Raw genomic sequence first — 22,777 nt, forward strand, 5'->3', positions numbered from 1 at the left:
AAAAAAATTTTATTTTTTAGGCTGGTCTTGGAATCCTCTCACCTCATTCTCTCAAAGTGCTGGGATTACACATGTGAGCTACAGTGCCTCGCCTGGACTCTTTAATTGTATTTAATTTTACATAGTTTGATGCAATATTATTCAATAAATGGCAGCTATTACTAGCACTATTTTTATTATTATGTACATGGTATTTAAAGCAACCAGTAGATGAAACTTTCTAAAAAAAAAGAGTAAAAAGTAAAAGGAGAAGTGGGCTGGAAGCTAGAACATTTAATAGATGGATAGATAAAGAATGAGTATAGAATGAGATTAAGAAAAAGCAGAACTAAGACAAGCTCTGATGAAGTATGATGAGTTTATGTAAGAATAGTCAATAATACCTGCTGCAACAGAGATATCTAGTAAAGTAACACCTCAAAGGGTCCCCTGTATTTGAATGGGATGTCAGTGGCGCCCTCTGCCAGGCAAATCACAGTGCAAATATGGAGACAGAAGCCAGAAATAAAATGTATTAGCAAATAAATGGAAGGTTGATGTGACCCAAGAGCTAAGCAGTGATATCAATATCTTCCAATTCCAAATTTAAAAATGTCCTTTAATAAAAATATGTGGCTAGTCATTTTGAACAATTATCAATATTAATTTTTTAAAATAAAAAGCATAAGAAAAATTAAGAATACAAAGAGTATAGTTCTATTTTAGGTATTTAGGCTTAAATCTAGTTTAATTCTTTCAGCTTTCTCTAATTGAGTTTTAATCCTCATTTACTTTGTTAATGAGATTTAAAAATATTATTTTCATAAACCTTGTAACTTTTTGCTTTTTTATTCTAACCCTGTGATTTACTCTTAATCTATTTCTTTATAAGCTTCTTAAATTGCAGTCCAGCTTTAGTCTCAAACATTGTTGTAGTGATTAATGGTTTTGCCCCCCCATTTTCTTCCTTTCTATTGTATTTTAATCAACTTTTTTTAAAATTGAAAGAGCCAATTAAATATGTTATTTAAAATTGCCACATCCACACTGTCTACCTGATTGGTTTTGCCAATTCTGTAAAACTTTACTTGATACTGTTGGGATTCTTTGGACTATGTGCCAATATTTGTAGATTTATAGAAATTTTACTGATTTAATTATTGGAAGGCAATTTTAGTTCCAAGTATTTATAGAATATTTTATTGTCATCTGCTATGTACCAAGTCTTAACTTGACATTAACTGTGCAACATTAGGCATGGCACCTCTCTTATGACTGTCCTGTTTCAGAACTTCACAGTCTTGTACCTGCGCCTTTCAAGGCAGTAAGTTCTGTGCTATGCTAGTCTTCAGAGGAGCAGCACATTTGAATAAAAAGTGTTTGTTTCAGTCTCAATAAAAGGCTCTTATAAAAGTTATGAGCATTTAAAAGTGCCCTTTCCTCCCTTTTTGAGCTAATTGAATTCTTCATTTTATAGGGGTAGAAGATTCCAAGAAGAGGGGGCAGGGATGAGTATTTATTATAATTGTTAAATAATGCGCTGGACACTTTTAGTGTAATGTTATTTGATCTGGATAGCAACGCTGTGACATAGGCAGTTTTATCCTCATTAGAGAAATTAAGTGGCTTGCCCAGTTCAGAAAACAAGTTAATGTCAGAATCAGGATGATACTGCAGGTTTTTAAATTTGTATCTAGTGATTTTTTTCACTCAGTGGTTCTCTTTGTAGGGGCTAGAGGCAGAATAAAGAGGCGCCTTCCCTGTGCTGCCCCTTACTTCTCCGTCTTCTGTTCTTTGGAGTGTATGTCATTTTTCTCCGGTAATTTAGGGCAGAAAAAAATTTTGAGGACTACCACTGTACCATTTTGTTGTCTCTGATTTTTAGGAACTGTGTTCATGGTAAGAATTGATGATAAAAGAATATCTATCTATGCCATTAGGAAACAAAACATCTAAAATATAGGCTGTGCTTTGTGTCATTCTATGAAAGGCATGGTGGGAAGTTGAGTTATAGCTTTCTACTAAGTTGAAAGTAGGCTCTGTCGCCTAGGCTGGAGTGCAGTGGCACAATCTCGGCTCACTACAACCTCCGTCTCCCAGGTTCAAGTGATTCTCCTGCCTCAGCCTCCCCAGTAGCTGGGACCACAGGCCCCTACCACCATGCCTGGCTGATTTTTGTATTTTTAGTAGAGATGGGGTTTCACCGTGTTGGCCAGGCTGGTCTTGAACTCCTGACCTCAAGTGATCCGCCTGCCTTGGCCTCCCAAAATGCTGGGATTATAAGCATGAGCCAGTGTGCCCAGCTAATGATTTTTAATAACTTTATATAATACTGATAAATCACTCTTTTTTTTTTTTTTTTTTTTTTGAGATGGAGTCTCACTGTGTCACCCAGGCTAGAGTGCAGTGGCTCGATCTGGGCTCACTGCAAGCTCTGCCTCCTGGGTTCACGCCATTCTTCTGCCTCAGCCTCCTGAGTAGCTGGGACTACAGGCGCCCACTACAATGCCTGGCCAATTTTTTTGTATTTTTTTAGTAGAGACGGGGTTTCACCGTGTTAACCAGGATGGTCTCGATCTCCTGACCTCGTGATCCGCCCGCCTCGGCTTCCCAAAGTGCTGGGATTACAGGCGTGAGCCACCGCGCCTGGCCTAAATCACTCTTTTTAGTGGACTCTAAATACCATTGTGATTTGATACCCCTTTTATTCATTCATAAAAATATATAAACAGCTTCCTTTTTTGACGTTTAAAGATTTTATAGTCCTTTCTGTCCTGAATTTGCATTTCTGTTACACTTTTCACACCAGATTCTATTCTTATATGATGTATTTTATGCATAAGTTATATTTTGCCTGTAACATGCATACATTATGAAGGTAGTATATTTTTATGCATTACAGTCTTTTATGCATATTGATTACCCTATTATATGTCTTTGCAGCTAGCCAAAATGTGTAAATTTTAAAATATCTTAGTCATTAAATTGTAATTAGCACAGAGTAAAATAACAAATGTGTTAAAATGTTGCTAAATTATTTTTTATTTATTAAAAAATTTTTTTTTCTCCTTCTTCTCTGCCTTCAAAATGTTGCTTCTCTGCCTTCAAAATGTTGCTAAATTATTAAACAGAAGAAAATAGGCCAGGTGCAGTGGCTCACGCCTGTAATCCCAGTACTTTGGGAGGACAAGGTGGGCGGATCACTTGAGGTGAGGAGTTCGTGACCAGCCTGGCCAACATGGTGAAATTTCGTTTCTACTTAAAGTATGAAAATTAGCCGGACGTGGGGGTGCATGCCTGTAGTCCCAGCTACTTTGGGGGCTGAGGCACGAGAATTGCTTGAACCCAGCAGGCAGAGGTTGCAGTGAGCCGTGATTGTGCCACTGTACTTCAGCCTGGGTGACAGAGTGAAACTCTGTCTCAAAAAAAAAAAAAAAGTTTTGCAGACAAAATATGAATCATTCCTTGTTTAACACTTAAAAGGTTTTTATACTCAGGCAATACAATAGTGTATAGTTTCATTCAGAATAGGTGAGGAGTATGTCATCCTTTTTATATTAATAAAAAGTGAATTTTAGGCCATTTTCTGTTACTTAGAATACCTGAAACTGGGTATTTTATAAGAAAAGGAATTTATTTCTTACAGTTATGGAGGTTGAGAAGTCCAAGGTCAAAGGGCTGCACTTGGTGAGAACCTTCTTGCTGATAGTGACTCTACAGATTCCTGAGGTGGTGAAGGGTATCACATGGCAAGGGGCCTGAACCTGCTAATATGGTAGCTCAGGTCTCTTCTCTTCTTTTAAAGCCACCAGCTCCCCTCCCATGATAACCCATTAATCCACGAATGGGTTATCCATTTATGAAGGTAGAGCTCTCATGATCCAATTCTTCTTAAAGGCCCTACCTCTCAATATTGCCCCGTTGGGGATTAAATTTCAACAAGAGATTTGAGGGGGGTCAAATATTCAAACCATAGCAGTGGGTTTAAAGGTACTTGTGAAAGAGGAGACCAGAGAGGAAAATCAACATGACCTTTCAAATGGACCTATGATCCATTTTCAGGCAGATTAATTTTAAATTTTATGAAAGGGTTGAGTATGAGTGAGAATTGAAGACCTGGGAATTGTTGTCCATTGTTGTTTATCTATTTCTGTGTACCCTTCAGAAAGTCTGTTTACCGTCAGCAGTACAAATATGTGGTACTGTGAAAGATCCCTGATCTAATATTTATAGCAACCTGTATTTTATGACCAGAGAAACTGAGACTTAAAGATGTAGAGTAACTTGCCTATGGTCATTTAGCTAGTAAATGGTCAATCAAAAACTCTAAAACTTGAGGCCGGGTACGGTGGCTCATGCCAGTAATCCCAGCACTTTGGGAGGCTGAGGTGTTTGGATCACTTGTGGTCAGGAGTTTCAGAGCAGCCTGGCCAACATGTTGAAACCCCTTCTCTACTAAATATACAAAAATTAGCCGGGCATGATGGTGCGTGCCTGTAATCCCAGCTTCTGGGGAGGCTGAGACAGGAGAATCGCTTGAACAGGTTGCACTGAGTCAAGATCGTGCCACTGCACTCCAGCCTTGGTGACAGAGTGAGAATTTCTCTCAAAAAACAAACAAACAAAAAAACACAAAAAAAACCCTCCAAGCTTTTCTTTCCCTCCTGTGTCATGCTACTTAATACATAGCCTGGTTCACAGTATATGATTACTATATATTTAATGAATGATTTACATATTGTTTGTGAAGTCTAAAATACTTAACGTTGTAGTTGTTGCATCAGTTTTGAACTGCTGAATAAGTGTGACATTACAGATGATTCACTACAGAAGAATATTGAAGATCTTCAAAGCATGGTTAGGGTGATCTCCTTTCAGTTCCTAGAGTGGTGTTCCTGGAAATGACTAATAGAACAGCAAAAAACCGTTTACTTGGGCATTCTTGGTGTTTTATCAATTAAGTCAGAGACTATAAGTGTTGGAGTGCTTGTTTTGAAGAGGTCAACTAACTTAAGTTGATACTGTGTTTGTATGAAGAGTGTAATTTTCGTTTCTGTTACATAGGTATTCTCTGAAACCAAATGACCAAATCTTGGCTGAAGACAAACACAAGGAACTGTAAGTGCATTAAACCATTGGCTGTAAATAGTTTACTCTGTCTATGAAGTTGATATATGTATATGTAAATTATCTGATTTTCAAAATTATATAATGACAAAGTATAATTAACACTATGACCTTAATCCTAACAGAATTATGATAACCTACACTATATAATTTATACTATGTAAAGTTTACACAGGACATAATTTCTCCTGTATTCACATTAAAAGATGTAGTGTTGTATTCCATCATCTAGACTAAAGTCTTATTGGGAAATATGTCATGTCATTTTCTCTTTCCAGATAAAATATTAAATTGTTCCTATTTTCTTTCTGACTGCTCTACCAGAAAAAAGTAAAAAATAAAAATAAATTGTCACTATTAATTTTTGGGTCTTACTCCGGTAGATCACCCACCTTCAGGATAATGATGGAGAAATATAATTTTGTTTCTGTCACTGGTTTATGAAAAAGTAAATGTCAATTGTTTGGTACAAGTTAAAACACTTTATTTTATTTTTATTTTTTTGAGACAGAGTCTTGTTCTGCTGCCCAGGCTGGAGGCACGATCTCGGCTCATTGCAACCTCTCATTCCTGGGTTCAAGCAATTCTCCTGCCTTAGCCTCCCAAGTAGCTGGGATTACAGGTGCCCGCCACCACGCCTAGCTAATTTTTGTATTTTAAGTAGAGATGGGGTTTTGCCATGTTGGCCAGGCTGGTCTCAAACTCCTGACCTCAGGTAATCCACCTGCCTTGGCCTCCCAAAGTGCTGGGATTACAGGTGTGAGCCACTATGCCTGGCTGAAGACATTTTATTTTCACATCTAACTCAGGTCTCTCTTGGTTTAGTTTAATGTAACCTTCACTTGTACTCATTTATAGGGACAGTAATTTTTTTTCATAGAGGACGTCAAGACTTATTTTCTTCTTGAGATTAAGTAATAATTTTTTTCCAAGTACTTTTAAACTGCTTTTTAAAAACTGTCTTGAACCTTTTGTAAATTATTTTCCTCTCTCCTATTTAAGATAACATATAAATTGTTAATTATAAAATGGCAGGACCAATGTTCAGGGAAAGGATTTTCTTATGCATTCTTACTGTTTACACATTCCACTATTATGCTAACCTTTCATTATTATGCTAACCTTTCATCAGGTTTATATTTGGTCTATCCTTATTTGAGTATAATCTCCATAGTGGGTTCTCAAATATATATATTGTCAAGAAATTTTTTTGCTGTTTATTTCCTAGTATAGTCAGTGAGGGTCGGTGATTGTTACTGTAGCATTGGTTGGTTATTATTTATAGGTCTGGTAACAGAACTTCTTTTGCTTTGGGAATTAAGTAGTTGGTGAGCCTTAAAAGTTCCTTTAGTCCTTAGACTATGACCAATATTAAAAATACCAGAAATCTGCTTTTAAAGAATATGTTATTTAATATATAACCCATTTTAATGTTTTAATTCATTTGAAAGTTTTTTAACTGTCCAAGATATAATTCATCTCTATGGGTATAACTTGGCCAACTGATACTTTTTTCTTACTTTTTTTTTGAGACAGAGTCTTGCTCCGTTGCCCAGGCTGGAGTGTAGTGGCATAATCTTGGCTCACTGCAACCTCTGCCTCCTGGGTTCAAGCGATTCTCCTGCCTCAGCCTCCTGAGTAGCAGGGATTACAGGCTCCCGACACCATGCCCAGCTAATTTTTGTATTTTAGTAGAGATGGGGTTTCGCCATGTTGGCCAGGCTGGTCTCGAATTCCTGACCTCAAGTGATCCGCCCACCTCAGCCTCCCAAAGTGCTGGGATTATTACAGGCTTGAGCCACCGTGCCCAGCCCCTACATTTTATTACGAAAAGTTTTAAACATATGTTATGTGTTCACCCATATATTTACCACCAAGGTTTTATCATTAACATATTGCTGCACTTGTTTTATCTATTTATTCTTCTGTTCATGCATTACTTCATCTGTTTTTTGGATGCATTTCAAAGTAAATTGTAGACATTAATATGCTTGTCTCTAAATATTTCAACACATATACCATTAACTAGAGTTTTATATTTCAAAGTTTTTTTTGTTTGTTTGTTTCACCTGTTCTAAAATTTCTTATAAACTGAGTCATATATATGTCCTATTTTGTATAAGGCTTCTGTCACTCACTATGTTTTTGAAATCATCAGTGTTGTTGCATATATCAGTTAATTCCTTTTTATTTTTGCAGATTAACGTTCTGTTGTTTATTTGTTCTATTATTGCTAAGTATTGCCACTCGTTTGATTTGTCATTAGTTGATGGTCTTGATATTTTTGGCTGCCGGCTCTCTTCCTTGTAGTTTTTGACCTACATACCAAAGAAAACTTTCAGTTGAATATGGCATCATAAAAGCAGAGTATTAATGTAAAAAAATTAAACAGTTATTGAATTAATGAATTTCATGAATTAGGAAAGCTGTTTATAAATAATATAATTTGTGTCTTTGCAACTCAAATAGCCAAAATCTTAGTAGGGTGGTGGTCATGGAAGTCAGAGTCTGCTAAGGAGTGTATAACAACTCACCTGCTGTATTAAAAACAAAAAAATCTTTTTGTGTTCAAGACCAAGCTTTAAACAATATAAGACATGGATATAAAACAAAATTTTATTATCTAATCAGTAATTCTATGCTTTATTCTCATAAAACATTATTACAACTTCTTAATTTCAGTCTTTTAAAGCTTGATTCATTATAAAATTGTAAAAATGTGTTGGCACCATCGCATTGACCTGCTCTTTGAAAATAAAACCCTAATTCTATAAGAGTACCAATAAGAGAGTAGAGTGATAGCGCTAATTATCTTTTTTTTTTTTTTTTTTTTGAGATGGAGTCTCGCTCTGTCACCCAGGCACCCAGGCTGGAGTGCAGTGGCGCGATCTCGGCTCACTGCAAGCTCCGCCTCCCGGGGTCACGCCATTCTCCTGCCTCAGCCTCTCCGAGTAGCTGGGACTACAGGCGCCCGCCACCACGCCCGGCTAGTTTTTTGTATTTTTAGTAGAGACGGGGTTTCACCATGGTCTCGATCTCCTGACCTTGTGATCCACCCGCCTCGGCCTCCCAAAGTGCTGGGATTACAAGCGTGAGCCACCGCGCCCGGCCTTGCTCTAATTATCTTGATATTGATAAATAAAGAGCGGCCTGGCATGGTGGCTCACACATGTAATCCCAACACTTTGAGAGGCTGAGGTGGAAGGATTGCTTGAGGCCAGGAGTACAAGACCAGCCTGAGAAACGCAGTGAGACCCCATCTCTACAAAAAACCTAAAAAAGGCCGGGCACGGTGGCTCACGCCTGTAATCCCAGCACTTTGGGAGGCCGATGTGGTTGGATCACCTGAGGTCAGGAGTTCAAGACCGGCCTGGCCAAGATGGTGAAACCCTGTCTCTACTAAAAATATAAAAATTAGCCAGGCATGGTTGTGGGTGCCTGTAATCCCAGCTACTCAGGAGGCTGAGGCAGGAGAATTGCTTGAATCTGGGAGGCAAAGGTTGCAGGGAGCCAAGATCACGCTACTGCACTCCAGCCTGGGTGACGGGGCGAGACTCTGCCTCAAAAAAAGGAAAAAAAAATTAGCCTGATGAGGTGGCGTGTGCCTGTAGTCCCAGCTGCTCAGGAAGCTGAGGCAGGAGGATCTCTTGGGCCTAGGAGATCAAGGCTGCAGTGAACCATGATCATTCCACTGAGTTCTGGACTGGACAACAGAGTGAGACCTTGCCTTTAAAAAAATAAAAAAAGAATACCAATAAGAGAGTACAATGATAGTTCTAATTATCTTGATATTAATGAATATTAAGTATGTTTTCACTAAAACATTTTTAGTTCTTGAAATTTTGTGATTCAGATTTCATATACACTTAGTTACTGATGCTTCACGAGTATACTTGTTTCTCTGTCTGAGGAAGATTGGCATGGGAAAACAGGGAAATATTGGTCAGCAGTGACACTTGTTTTTCTAAGCAAAGTGGTTTTTCTCAAGTTCCTGTTTTTCATTATTCTACATACTGAAGACCTTGGGGAATGATTTTAAGTAGAGAAAGCTGAGCAATTCAAGTTGTGGTGTGATTTATCTAAAACTATAGGATTTATACTTTGTTCTGTACGTGATCCAGTAATGAACTGGTTTCATCAGCTTTCTAGTTTTTTTAGTTTTGGTTTTGTAAATGGAATAATTTAAAATAAATTAAGAAAACATCAGTATTTTACTAAGTATTTTTTCACCTACTTTACATTGTGCTAGGCATTAAAGAAAAGATAGTGTGCAGCTTTTTATATGTCAATTATACCTCAATAAAGTGGTTTAAGAAAAAGTAAAAGATACTGATTTTATTTATAAATGGAATCTTACTCTCCAATAGTGGCTTTTCAAAATCTTTGGACACATCTGCAGTTGTCGAAAATAGAACCATTTTGTTTCCATGAATATCTATTTTATGAATATATAAATTTTGTATTACCTTGGATTTTGAGATCTGATCATAAAGATTTAGGTAAGGAAAGTTAAAAGTTGTCTGGATTTAGGGGTGAATTCCAAATGCAAATATAAATAAATTCAGAAGTATCCATACTACTTAACACAGAGTAACCTGATATCTGAAGATTTTTTTTTTGTTTGCTATAAGGCAAAGGGAAAATCTCTTTAAAGGGGATTCACATTTATTTACTTGGCTTTTTAAGATAGCTACCAAGGTAAACAGTGAACTTTTGTAAGCAGTGTATACTGTTCTAAATATGAAGTGTATTTTCCCTTCTGATAGTGAATGAATTCCCTTATGATTTTTTAATGTCAAAAATTAAATTATTTTGTCAGAATAACCCCTTAAATTTTTAAATTTTGTCTTATAAAAGTTAATTATATTGTGATATTTAAATGTTTGCCAATTTAGGATTATGATGAGATGGAAGAAAATAAATAAATTATGCAATAGGCATGAACCTTCAAGGGTATTAGGATGTGCTCAGGATATGATCTTTGGTGCAGTGTAAAAATGCAATTTCTTAGTGAATAGTGTCAATTTCCAAACCAGCAGGAAAGTTGTAAGTATTTAAATGGAATGTTTAGGGATATGTCAGGGAAGTTAGAGACAATAACATCTGGTATGCTTTTTTTGTTTTTTTTTGTGAGACGGCGTCTTGCTGTGTCGCCCAGGCTGGAGTGCAGTGGTGTGGTCTCGGCTCACTGCAAGCTCCGCCTCCTGGGTTCACGCCATTCTCCTGCCTCAGCCTCCAGAGTAGCTGGGACTACAGGTGCCCACCACCACGCCTGGCTAATTTTTTGTATTCCTAGTAGAGACGGGGTTTCACCGTGTTAGCCAGGTTGGTCTTGATCTCCTGACCTTGTGATCCGCCCGTCTTGGCCTCCCAAAGTGCTGGGATTATGGGGCGTGAGCCAGCGTGCCCAGTCTGGTATGCTCTTAAATTAATTGTTAATGCTGTGACTTAGCAGTTCTTTGAAATCATCAAGATCATAGACTGGGCTTGTGCCTATAATCCCAGCACTTTGGGAGGCTGAGGCAGGAGGATTGCTTGAGCCTACGAGTTGGAGACCAGCCTGGACAACATAGTGAGACTCTTGTCTCTACAAAAAGTTAACAAAAGTAGCCGGATGTGGTGGTGCCTGCCTGTAGTCCCAGCTACTTGGGAGACTGAGGTGGGAGGATTGCTTGAGACCAGGAGGTCCAGGCTGCAGTGAGCTATGATCTGTGCCACTGTGCTCCAGCCTGGGTTACAGAATGAGACCCTGTTAAAAGAATCTTTTTTTTTTTTTTTTTTTTTTTTTCTGGCAAGAATGATCTAAGAACTGGATATTTGTAAAGCTAATAGAAAAAAAATCCTGTGAAGCAAAAAGTCAAAATTGAAATAAGCTAGGACTGACAGCAAGGTTAAATGCTAAATTTTTTTTAGTGTTCATAAATAAGGTACAGTTTTAAAAATATCATAAATTTTTATGATCCTATTCTCAGGGCCCAGTTTTTTTTGTATCTTTAAAATTATAGAATTTTGATTCTAGAAATGAACCCTTGAACCAATCAATATCCATATTTTATCATAAGGTGAGAGTAACATTGATAAAATGACTTGCTATAGTTTGCATTGCTACTTAAGGACAGTACTAGACCAGAAACCAAGTCTCCTGAGTTCAATTTAAGTGCTATTTTTGTCACACCAAGCAGTTCTCTAAGTATATAGTCTTTTTTTAAAAATTTTTTTGAAACAGGGTCTCGCTTTGTCACCCAGGCTAGAAAACAGTTGCGTGATCATGGCTCACTACAGTCTTGTTTTTAGAGATGGGGTCTCCTTATGTTGCTCAGGTTGGTCTCAAACTCCTGACCTCAGGCAATCCTCCTGCCTCTGCTCCCAAAGTGTCGCGATTACAGGCATGACCTACTGCACCCAGCCAGTAACTTTTTTTTTTTTTTGAGATGGAGTCTCACTCTGTTGCCAGGGTGGAGTACAGTGGCGTGATCTTGGCTCACTGCAACCTCCACCTCCCAGGTTCAAGTGATTCCCCTGCCTCAGCCTCCTGAGTAGCTGGGACTACAGATGCCTGCCACCACGCCTGGCTAATTTTTATATTTTTAGTAGAGACAGGGTTTCACCATATTGGTCAGGCTGGTCTCAAACTCCTGACCTCAGGTGATCCGCCTGCCTCAGCCTCCCAAAGTGCTGGGATTACAGGCGTGAGCCACCATGCCTGGCTGCCAGTAATTTTTTTTTTTTTAAAGGGATTAATATCCATTGCAAGACTTGGTAACTGATCACAGAGAACTCAGTAGTTAATTAAATCAGTTTCACAATATTGTGTTTTGGTTTTGGAAATCACTTCAGACCTATAACCAATATTGAGTGAGTTGAAGAGAATTAATTACTTCCAAATACAAGGCACTTTACATTCTTCCAAGGAGAGGATGCGACACAAAGCTGTTTGGTCAGCTTGATACAAAAGCTCTTAGGTATGCTCATGAAGTAAGTCAAATGTATACATTTTACAACCACATATTATGTTAAATGGAATTAGTTTTTTCTTTTTCCTTCCCATTTCTTTGAACAGTCTTATTCAGAATCTTCATCATTAGCAACTTTGTCATCATTGGAGTCCTTTTCTCTAGAACACATCAGCCTCTTTCTATGTATGATATTTTTGCTGGAAATTTTATCCTGAGCTATAAATGCCTCTTATGTAAGAAAAGTTTTTTTTTTTTCTTTTTTTTTTTTTTGAGACAAGGTCTAACTCTGTTGCCCAGGTTGGAGTGCAGTGGCGTGATCATGACTCACTGCAGCCTTGACTTGGTGGGCTTAAAATATCCTCCCATCAGCCTCCTGAGTATCTGGGACTACCGGTGTGCACCACCACACCTGGCTAATTTTTGTATTTTTTGTAGCGACGGGGTCTTGCCATGTTGTCCAGGCTGGTTTTGAACTCCTGGGCTCAAGTGATATGTCTGCCTTGGCCTCCCAAAGGGCTGGGATTACAGGTGTGAGCCACCGTGCCTGGCCAAGAAAAGTTTTTTTTAAAGTTTATTTTTGTATGTAGTCATAATATTTGTAAGGTAACCTTTTCACTGTATTGCTTTTTAAACTAAGGTTTAAATAGTTTATTGTAATAAGAGTTACCATTTGTGCTTATAAGGCTGCATCTCCAGGAGTAAGTACTAAATCTGTGTTAGGTTTCTTTGCTTCTTTTTTTTGTTTTTTTTCTTTTACTGATACGGTCAGGTGGTCAGGTTACTTCTGTAAGGATCCAAAACTAGCGTTGATTGAGGTCGTTTCAGGCTTATACATAATCTACAAATGATTCTCAACCAATTGAGATATGAGTTCACGTCTTTTGATGAACTTTTAATTGTGATCTTACTGTAAAATTCTAGGATCTCATAACTTCTATGAAATTTTTATACCTGGATTATAAAACTTCGGAAAGATTTGCTTAAATATTTTGTTGCTTAAAAGAAAATAATTGGCCAAGTGTGGTAGCTCACGCCTGTAGTCCCAGCATTTTGGGAGGCTGAGGCAGGTGGATCAATTGAGCTCAGGAGTTTGAAACCAGCCTTGGCAACGTGGCGAAACCCTGTCTCTACTAAAAGTATAAAAAAAATTAGCTGGGCATGGTGGCACTCACCTGTAGTCCCAGCTACTCAGGAGGCTGAGGTGAGAGGATTGCTTGAGCCCAGGAAGTTGAGGCTTCAGTGAGCAAAGATTGCACAACTGCACTCCAGCCTGGGCAATAGAGTGAGAACCTGTCTCAAAAAACAAACAAACAACCCCCCTGTTCCCCTCCCCTAAAAAAACCAGAAAATAATTAACACTGTCATCAAGGAAGGTAACTCATTATAAGGAATTTTTTTTTTTTTTTTTGAGATGGAGCCTTGCTCTGTCACCCAGGCTGAAGTGCAGTGGTACAATCTCGGCTCACTGCAAGCTCCACCTCCCGGGTTCACGCCATTTTCCTGCCTCAGCCTCCCAAGTAGCTGGGACTATAGGCGCACGCTGCCACACCCAGCTAATTTTTCTATTTTTAGTAGAGGCAGGGTTTCACTATGTTGGTGAGGCTAGTCTTGAACTCCTGACCTCGCGATCCACCCGCCTCGGCCTCCCAAAGTGCTGGGATTACAGGCGTGAGCCACCGCGCCCGACCTATAAGGAATAATTTTGTGATTAAACATGGTCTTATATTCATGAATGATAGGTGAATGAAAAATGTACGCTATTAGTGGTAAAATCTTAAAATCCTTAAAGAATTAATTCTAAATTGCTACCTTCTACTTATGAAGCACACTATATGGTGCCCTGGACTTAGCATTAGAAGAAACTTAGTTTATGTATGAGTTTTGCCATAGGCTATAGTCTTGGGGTATCAGTTAGAATTCAATGCCACTATGATATTAAGAAATAAGGAATTTATTACAGGAATTAAACCTTATTCAATCATGGGAAAAACTAGGGATGTTAAGGTCCCTAAAATGTGAGAGAAAAGTTGCTAACCTGCCTTTTGATGTAGGTTAATGAATTGCGTGTTCTGCTATAGGGAAACTGTGAAGGAGGTTCGTGTGTTTTAGGCCCTTTGCAACTACCACCTTTGGGCCTTTAGTGAAAAATCTGGTGATAGGTTTGGTCCTGGTAGTTGTGGATGGAAGGTAGAGTGGGGATGAGTAAGGACAGATTACAGTTCTGCCCATACCTTTGTGTCTGTCCTTCCTGCCTCTAACCAATGACTGCCTTTGGAATGAAATGGCTACTGCTTCAATTACATCCCCTAAATTTTATGCAAATTTCTCTTGTGACATATCTTAAGCTGAAACCATATAGGAGAGGAAATTAGGGGAAGTGTACTTCTTCTTGGCACGGTTTAAGACCTTAACTTTGTTTAATCACTTAGTCTTCCAAACTTAAGTTCCTCAGATATCATTTTGGGTTTAGATTAGTGCTTTTCTGTCATTGTCCATTAAACAAATGATTTCTTTCATTACCTACTTCTCTTTTAGTCTGTTCAGTGATCCCTCTGGGTATAAGTTCTGAATTTCTAGCATAAAACTCTTCAACAATAACAAAAAATGATAATGATCTTTCCCGTCAATTTTTATGGGGAAGGATAAGGTGTTTCCTAGAAACTTTATTCAGAGCTCTTTAGTCAAAGTGTAGTTCATTGATCCTTAACTGCAATTTACTTGACAAGATATATTTATGGGATGAAATTTATTGAGGGTAACAGAATGGAGAGAGAAACTGCTGGTGTGATGAATTCTCTTTCTTCTTGGTCTACAACAAACAGGAATATTTTGAGAATGTAGCTATGGCAGATTTTAATGTAAGAGTTATGCCAACACTATTTCCCCTTAAGGGCTGAGTCAGACCTTTTGGGAATGATATACACTTTGGGGTCTTGAGTGAACCTTTAGTGTTTATTAGCAGCCAATCTAACCTTGAAAACTCTACTATGTTGATTTCTTTTTAGAAAGTGTTGAACAAATAATACATTTTAAAGAACAAGGAAGAAGGGCATTGTTTTAATTATTTTATGATCTAATTTAATCTCCACAGCAACTCTGTGAAGCAGATATTGTAATCATTCCCATTTTACAGATGAGGAAGAGACTTCGTAACTTGGCTTATATAAGAAAAGGATAGAACTGTTTAGATCTTTTTGATTGCTTTCCATTTTGTATAAGTTCAGTGACTTAGGAACCTTTTTTAAAAAACTTTTTTGGAGGAGTGATATTGTTCATTATGAACATATCTACTTGAAAAGTATTTAAAGGTTTTTTTTAATTTTTATTTATTTATTTATTTATTTTATTATTATACTTTAGGTTTTAGGGTACATGTGCACAATGTGCAGGTTTGTTACATATGTATCCATGTGCCATGTTGATTTCCTGCACCCATTAACTCGTCATTTAGCATTAGGCATATCTCCTAATGCTGTCCCTCCCCCCTCCCCCAACCCCACAACAGTCCCTGGAGTGTGATGTTCCCCTTCCTGTGTCCATGAGTTCTCATTGTTCAATTCCCACCTATGAGTGAGAACATGCGGTGTTTGGTTTTTTGTCCTTGCGAGTTTACTGAGAATGATGTTTTCCAGTTTCATCCATGTCCCTACAAAGGACATGAACTCATCATTTTTTATGGCTGCATAGTATTCCATGGTGTATATGTGCCACATTTTCTTAATCCAGTCTATCGTTGTTGGACATTTGGGTTGGTTCCAACTCTTTGCTATTGTGAATAGTGCCGCAATAAACATACGTGTGCATGTGTCTTTATAGCAGCATGATTTATAGTCCTTTGGGTATATACCCAGTAATGGGATGGCTGGGTCAAATGGTATTTCTAGTTCTAGATCCCTGAGGAATCGCCACACTGACTTCCACAATGGTTGAGCTAGTTTACAGTCCCACCAACAGTATAAAAGTGTTCCTATTTCTCCACATCCTCTCCAGCACCTGTTGTTTCCTGATTTTTTTAATGATGGCCATTCTAACTGGTGTGAGATGGTATCTCACTGTGGTTTTAATTTGCATTTCTCTGATGGCCAGTGATGATGAGCATTTCTTCGTGTATTTTTTTGCTGCATAAATGTCTTCTTTTGAGAAGTGTCTGTTCATGTCCTTTGCTCACTTTTTGATGGGGTTGTTTTTTTTTTCTTGTAAATTTGTTTGAGTTCATTGTAGATTCTGGATATTAGCCCTTTGTCAGATGAGTAGGTTGCAAAAATTTTCTCCCATTCTGTAGGTTGCCTGTTCACTCTGATGGTAGTTTCTTTTGCTGTGCAGAAGCTCTTTAGTTTAATGAGATCCCATTTGTCAATTTTGGCTTTTGTTGCCATTGCTTTTGGTGTTTTAGACATGAAGTCCTTGCCCACGCCTATGTCCTGAGTGGTATTGCCTAGGTTTTCTTGTAGGATTTTAATGGTTTTAGGTCTAACATGTAAGTCTTTAATCCATCTTGAATTAATTTTTGTATAAGGTGTAAGGAAGGGATCCAGTTTCAGCTTTCTACATATTTTTGATGGAAATTATATTTTATAAGTTTTAATATGGTTCACTAGAAATATGTCACAGTTTATAGGTAATACTGTGTTTTATTTTGAGTTGGCTAATTGTTAAGGTAAAACTTTAGAGGATAAAGTGAGCTCATATTGATGAATGGTTATCTGATATTTCCAACAGACTAGGTCTTTTTTTGAAGTTCATGTATTATAACTTTATTCTTTGTGATACTAGCTCCCTCTGTAGAACTTCAATAAGATTGCAACTGGACTTTTTCAATAATTTAGAAAAGTGATCTAAACATTATCTATAAAATTTCCCTGTAAAATTTTACTTTGTATTCTAATCAGTTGCAAGTGGGTTTTTAAAGGTATAAATGTAACCTTTACAAAAATGTTTCACTTTGTACATACAAAGTTTTAATAACATATACAAAATAAAACTTTCTTCTTCAAATATTCCTGTAACTTTAGTGCTTTTTTATTTGGGAAGGCTAGAGAGAGGTGTGATTTCTAGCTCTGTAGGTCTGTGTTGAGTAAAGCCTGATGGAAGCTCTAGGGGAAAAATAAATTTTGAAGTTTAGCTGGATACTTGAAATTATCCTTTTTTTTTTTTCTGAAACTTTCCGGTTTGACTTGGGTGGGAAAATGTTCATAAGGGATTTTTTTTTGTCTTGTAGAGGAGGGGAAAGCAAACTTCTACAACAGGTAGAAAGAGCAAAGAGAAAATCTTAGCAAGATCCAGAAAATTAGCGAAGAATTGCAGGAAAAAATGCTTTCCATATACGATTTAAAAAAATTTTCCTTTTTCTTTTTTTTTCTTGAGATGTGGTCTCACTCTGTCTCCTAGACTGGAGTTCAGTGGCATGATCATAGTGATCGTCCCACCTCAGCCTTCTAAGTAGCTGGGACTACAGGCATGTGCCACCATGCCTGGCTCCTTTTTGTATTTTTAGTGGAGATTGCATTTTGCCATGTTGCCCAGGCTGGTCTCGAGCTCCTGGGCTCAAGTGGTCTGCCTACCTCAGCCTCCCAAAGTGTTAGGATTACAGGCGTGAGCCACTGCACCCTGCTCACATATATGAGTTCTATGAGTTTATGCTGTTGTTGGAAAATCCTTTGTTATCAAAGTCTACTTCCAATTTTCCTGTGTGGGAGTGAGCTTATTTTACCACCACTTTTTCTCCTTTCTTTCTGCTATGGTTTGAATGTTTGTCCCCTCCAGAACTCATGTTGAAATTTAATTGCCATTGTAACGGTAATAAGAGGTGGACAGTAATAAGAGGTGGAGGCCTTTAAGAGGTGATTAGATCATGGGGCCCTACCTTCATGAGTGCATTAATGCAGGTGTGGGTTAGTTATCTCTAGAGGGTTGTTATAAAGTGAGTCTGGCCCCTCAAGCACTTGCTTGCTGTTTGCCTTCTGCCATGGGGTAATGCAGCAAGAAGTTGCTGAGCAGAAGCTGGCACCATACTCTAGGACTTCCCAGACTTCAGAACTGAGAAACATATTAATATTTCTTTCCTTTATAAATTACCCAATCTCAGGTTTCTGTTAAAAGCTGTAGCAATCAAACTAAGACACTTCCCTAAACCATTTTATATTAAATTGTAAGTTGTATAATTAGCTCTTCAAAGATGTTTTCTCAGACATAATGTAAGCTCCATGAAGGCAGAGGAAATATGATTGACTTGCAACATGGAATTTAGAAAAATGAGTGAACTGGTTTTAACCATAAAGCTAGGGACTAAAACATACAAATGAGGATAAGAAAGAACTGAAGTACATATGCTCTTTCAGTTTCTAAAAATTTAACTGTATTTTCTTCTAAGTAGATTGAAGGATGTTCTTAGGATTATGCTTGAGTAGGCTTTTAAACAATTTTGTGTGGATAATTATCTTTGAAGCCTTTGTTAGTACTAAACATCTTTATTCCGTTAAAATATAATACAGTTTATTCAAACAGATGTACAGTGTGTATTGTGGCACAAAGAAATTCAAGAATGATTCTTATTCTTTTTGTTTGTTGGCCTTGACTAAATTTGATACCAGAAAATTGCTTTAAAGAATAGATAGGCCAATTTTATTGGTATAACAAATCTACCCTTTATTATCCATAAACCACCTAAATAGTAATCTGGTTTTCCTATACAGGCACACCTTGGAGATATTGGGGGTTTGGTTCTAGACTATCACAATAAAGTGAATATCACAATAAAGAGAAATACATGAAGATTGTATTTCCCCAGTGCATATAAAAGTTGTGGTGATATCACGATGTAATCTATTGTATGCAATAACATTGTGTATAAAAAATGTATATGCCTTAATTTAATGTAATCTATTGTATACAATAACATTGTGTATAAAAATGTATATTCCTTAATCCATAAAAATACTTTATGGATAAAAATGCTAACAATCATCTGAGCCTTTAGCAAGTTATCATCATTTTGCTGGTGGAGGGTCGTGCCTCAGTGTTGATGGCTACTGACTGATCAGGATGTTGGTTGCTGAAGGTTGTAGTGGCTGTGGCAATTTCTTAAAATAAGACAATAATGAAGTTTGCTGTGTCAGAGCCTTCCTTTCATGAAAAATTTCTCTGTAATATGCAACGCTGTCTGATAGCATATTACCCACAGTAGAACTTGGAAAATTGGAGTCAGTCCTCTCAAACCACACTGTTGCTTTATCAGCTTAAGTTTATGGAATATTCAAAATCCTTTGTTGTCATTTCAGCAGTGTTCACAGCATCCTCACCAGGAGTACATTCCATCTCAGGAAACCACTTTTTTTGTTCATCTATAAGAAGCAACTCCCTGTCCATTCAAGTTTTATCATGAGATTGCAGCATTTCAGTATCCATCTTCAGGCTCCACTTCCAATTCTAGTTCTCTTGCTGTTTCTACCACATCTTCAGTGACTTCTTCCCTGAAGTCTTGAAGCCCTCAAAGTCATCCACGAGGGCTGGAATTCACTTCTTCCAAACTCCTGTTAATGTTGATGTTTTGACCTCCTCCCATGAATCACGAATGTTCTTAATGGCATCTAGAATGATGAATACGTTGCAGGAGGTTTTCATTTTACTTTGTCTGATCCATCAGAGGAATCACTGTCTATGGCAGCTATAGTCTTGCAAAATATATTTCTTAAATAATAAGACTTGAAAGTCAAAATTACTCCTGGATTTGGGGGTTGCAGAATGAATGTTGTATTAGCAGCCATGAAAACAGCATTCATCTCCTTGTACATCTCCATCAGAGCACTTGGGTGACTGGGTGCATCATCAATGAGCAGAAAATTTTAAAAGGGGCCAGGCATGGTGGCTCACACCTGTAATTCCAGGACTTTGGGAGGCTGAGGCAGGTGGATCACCTGAGATCGGGAGTTCGAGACCAGCCTGACCAACAGGGAGAAACCCCGTCTCTACCAAGAACAGAAAATTAGTCAGGTGTGGTGGTGCATGCCTGTAATCCCAGCTACTCGGAAGGCTGAGGCAGCAGAATCGCTTGAACCTAGGAGGCGGAGGTCATGGTGAGCCAAGATCGCACCATTGCACTCCAGCCTGGGCAACAAGAGTGAAACTCCATCTCAGAAAAATAAAAACCTAGCCTCTCAAAGTGCCAGGATTACAGGCGTGAGCCACTGCGCCTGTCTGTCCGCCCGTCTTCTTTTTTAAGAGCAAGAAAATGTTTCCCAGAAGTACTCTGGTAGATTCTCATCACACACACATTCCTAAACCAGTTACTAGCAAAGAAAATGGAATTATCATTATTAATTAGCGTATTCTGAAGTACATGTTTCCTTATAACTGAACAAAAATTAGAGCTCCACTGACAACGGGGAAATGGCTGTTGACTTGGCAACTAATAGTGAATTGCTCACAATGTTTAAGTGAAATGGCCTGTCAGATTTCCTGGGAACACAGGAACCAGGGCCAGACTTAGAAACGGCCTCAGTAAGAGGTTTTCTAAAACTATTTTCTGTTATCGTAATTATTCCTAATTACCTTGTGCACTAAAAAAAATTAAAAATTTTAAATTTAGAATTTTAAACACATTTCCTGACAGTAACCAAGATATAAAAATGTATAAAATTCAGTGAATATATTTTAAAGCATGGAAGATTTGTGTTACCCTCAGACTTGAAAGGGAACCTGTAAAGTTATGGTCTCATGGGAAATATTGTTTCTTTTTGCCTTGACGTAATTTTCAGGCTCTTTGGTTTTATTCTAAGCAACCCAGCAGGGCACCTTTAAAAAGAAACAAACAAACAAAATTACTGTCTCTAAACCAAAGGAGATAGAAAAATACATTCAGGAGAATAGTGTACATTGAAAACTGCCACTTTAGCTAGCGGTGTTTTTTTTTTTTCTTTTTTTTTGGACAGAGTCTCGCTCTGTCCCAGGCTGGAGTGTAGTGGCGTGATCTCGGCTCACTGCAACCTCTACCTTCCGGTTTCAAATGATTCTTATGCCTCAGCCTCCTGAGTAGCTGGGATTACAGGGGCCAGCCACCATGCCCAGCTAATTTTTTCATATTTTTAGTAGAGAGTACTTCTTAGCTGAGAAGAGATGCTGTAAAGTTTTAGGAAATCACAGTGGGGACGGTAGTCATACTTCCACTTTCTTCTGAATATAATATTCTTTCTTTTTTCTCCTGCAGTAATTTTTTTTTTTCTTTTTGCTTTAAGGCTTGGTAGTTCTGAGAATTTTAGATTCAGTTATAATCGACTGTAACTATCAACACATGTTATGGAGTAGTATAAATTGTTACTTGATGTTTGGAGTTGTTTTACTCACTCAGCAAAGGTAAGATTAGATCTCCATTAGATGAAAAGTATTATCTCTTATGAAAAGAGACATTGATTAGCTGTGGATGAAGACAATGGCTATGGGGTCAGTCAACCTTGTAGAAAGAATAGGCTAGGCACAGTGGCTCATGCCTATAATCCCACCACTTTGGGGTGGTCGAAGCCAGTGGATCACTTGAGCCCAGCAGTTCGAGACCAGACTCGGCAACATAGTGAGAGCCCCCTCTCTACAAAAAATTAAAAAAAAAAAACTAATACCACCACAAGGTTAAGCTCTGACGAGATTTCAGCTTTACAATAATTACAGTATTACAATAATGTTTAACTTCTCAATAATTAAAAACCAAAGCAATGTTGCAACCTTGGTTCAATATTCAAATATATTTTTCTTGGTAACCAAGCTACTTCACTATTTATAGTACTTTATAAATGATTTAAAATTGTTACACAGTTTTTTCAAAAAAGTATTCATAAGGTAAATGTAGAAAATTATTTTAAAACGAAAGTGATGCCCACCAGATGGTGCTATTTCGCCTGTTTTATCTGTGACAGTAAGTAGGAAAAATGAATATAGAACTTCAAAAAAGTGTATGGAAGATCTAGAATATTTGGGCATTGTATTTTGAGTATAGATGAGCTCAGTGGAAGGAAGCATTCAAATATTCTAAACTTGTACTGTATGTTTATCTTAATAAAGGTAAAGATGAATTCCCAGAGTTAATATGCCAGATAACCTTTTATTTAGTCTAAATATATTAAGTAGATTTTTTGAAAAGTTGACCTATATGCAAATTGTATTAACTTCATAACTGTATATGCATGAAAAATGAAATTATTTATTAGATATGTGTTACCAAAATTTGTTTCAAGATTTCTTTGTATTGTTAAGTAAACAATATTACTATCTCATTTGAGTTACATTGTGATTTACAAATTAAGGGAAACATTTTGATTATTTATGTGTTTGTAATTATTACCCAGAAACTTAGGCTTGAATTCACTATTTTTACAAAGGAAAGAGATGACTCTTCTAAATTAATTTTTGTATTAGGAAGAGGGCAAACTATGTGGTACAGTGTTCACTTAGATGCAGCCGTTGAATGACGATCCATTAGAGTCAAAATGGTTAGCTAATGAAATATTTTTCAGTAAAGTTGGAAAGATTTAGCCAGCTCTTAAAAGTGTTTCTAGATTTTAATGTAGTCTTTTTCCCCCTGATTTTGTTATCACTCTGTATTTTTCTGTGGTCATGAGATTGAACCATAAAAGTCATGTAGATGCTTGTTATAAGTATTTGCCAAAGTCATCGTTGTCAGTGATTTTATTGGCATGTGTGAAATTAGAGATTAAACTTGCTTTGAAATC

At 37.5% G+C, this 22,777-nt stretch overlaps 1 protein-coding gene across 4 annotated transcripts in view; it reads left to right on the top strand.

Moving 5' to 3' along the window:
* ADK (adenosine kinase) overlaps positions 1 to 22,777 on the top strand; it is a 584,474-nt gene that overhangs the window by 63,246 nt on the left and 498,451 nt on the right. For all 4 annotated transcript variants that reach the window (XM_032140553.2, XM_058436404.1, XM_032140580.2 and 1 more), the window contains exon 3: positions 5,044 to 5,097. In XM_032140553.2, the coding sequence (XP_031996444.1) occupies positions 5,044 to 5,097 (54 nt within the window). The remainder of the gene's footprint in view (positions 1 to 5,043; positions 5,098 to 22,777) is intronic.

This window comes from Hylobates moloch, unplaced genomic scaffold (assembly GCF_009828535.3).
Source record: "Hylobates moloch isolate HMO894 unplaced genomic scaffold, HMol_V3 SCAFFOLD_3, whole genome shotgun sequence".
Classification (NCBI taxonomy): Eukaryota; Metazoa; Chordata; class Mammalia; order Primates; family Hylobatidae; genus Hylobates; species Hylobates moloch.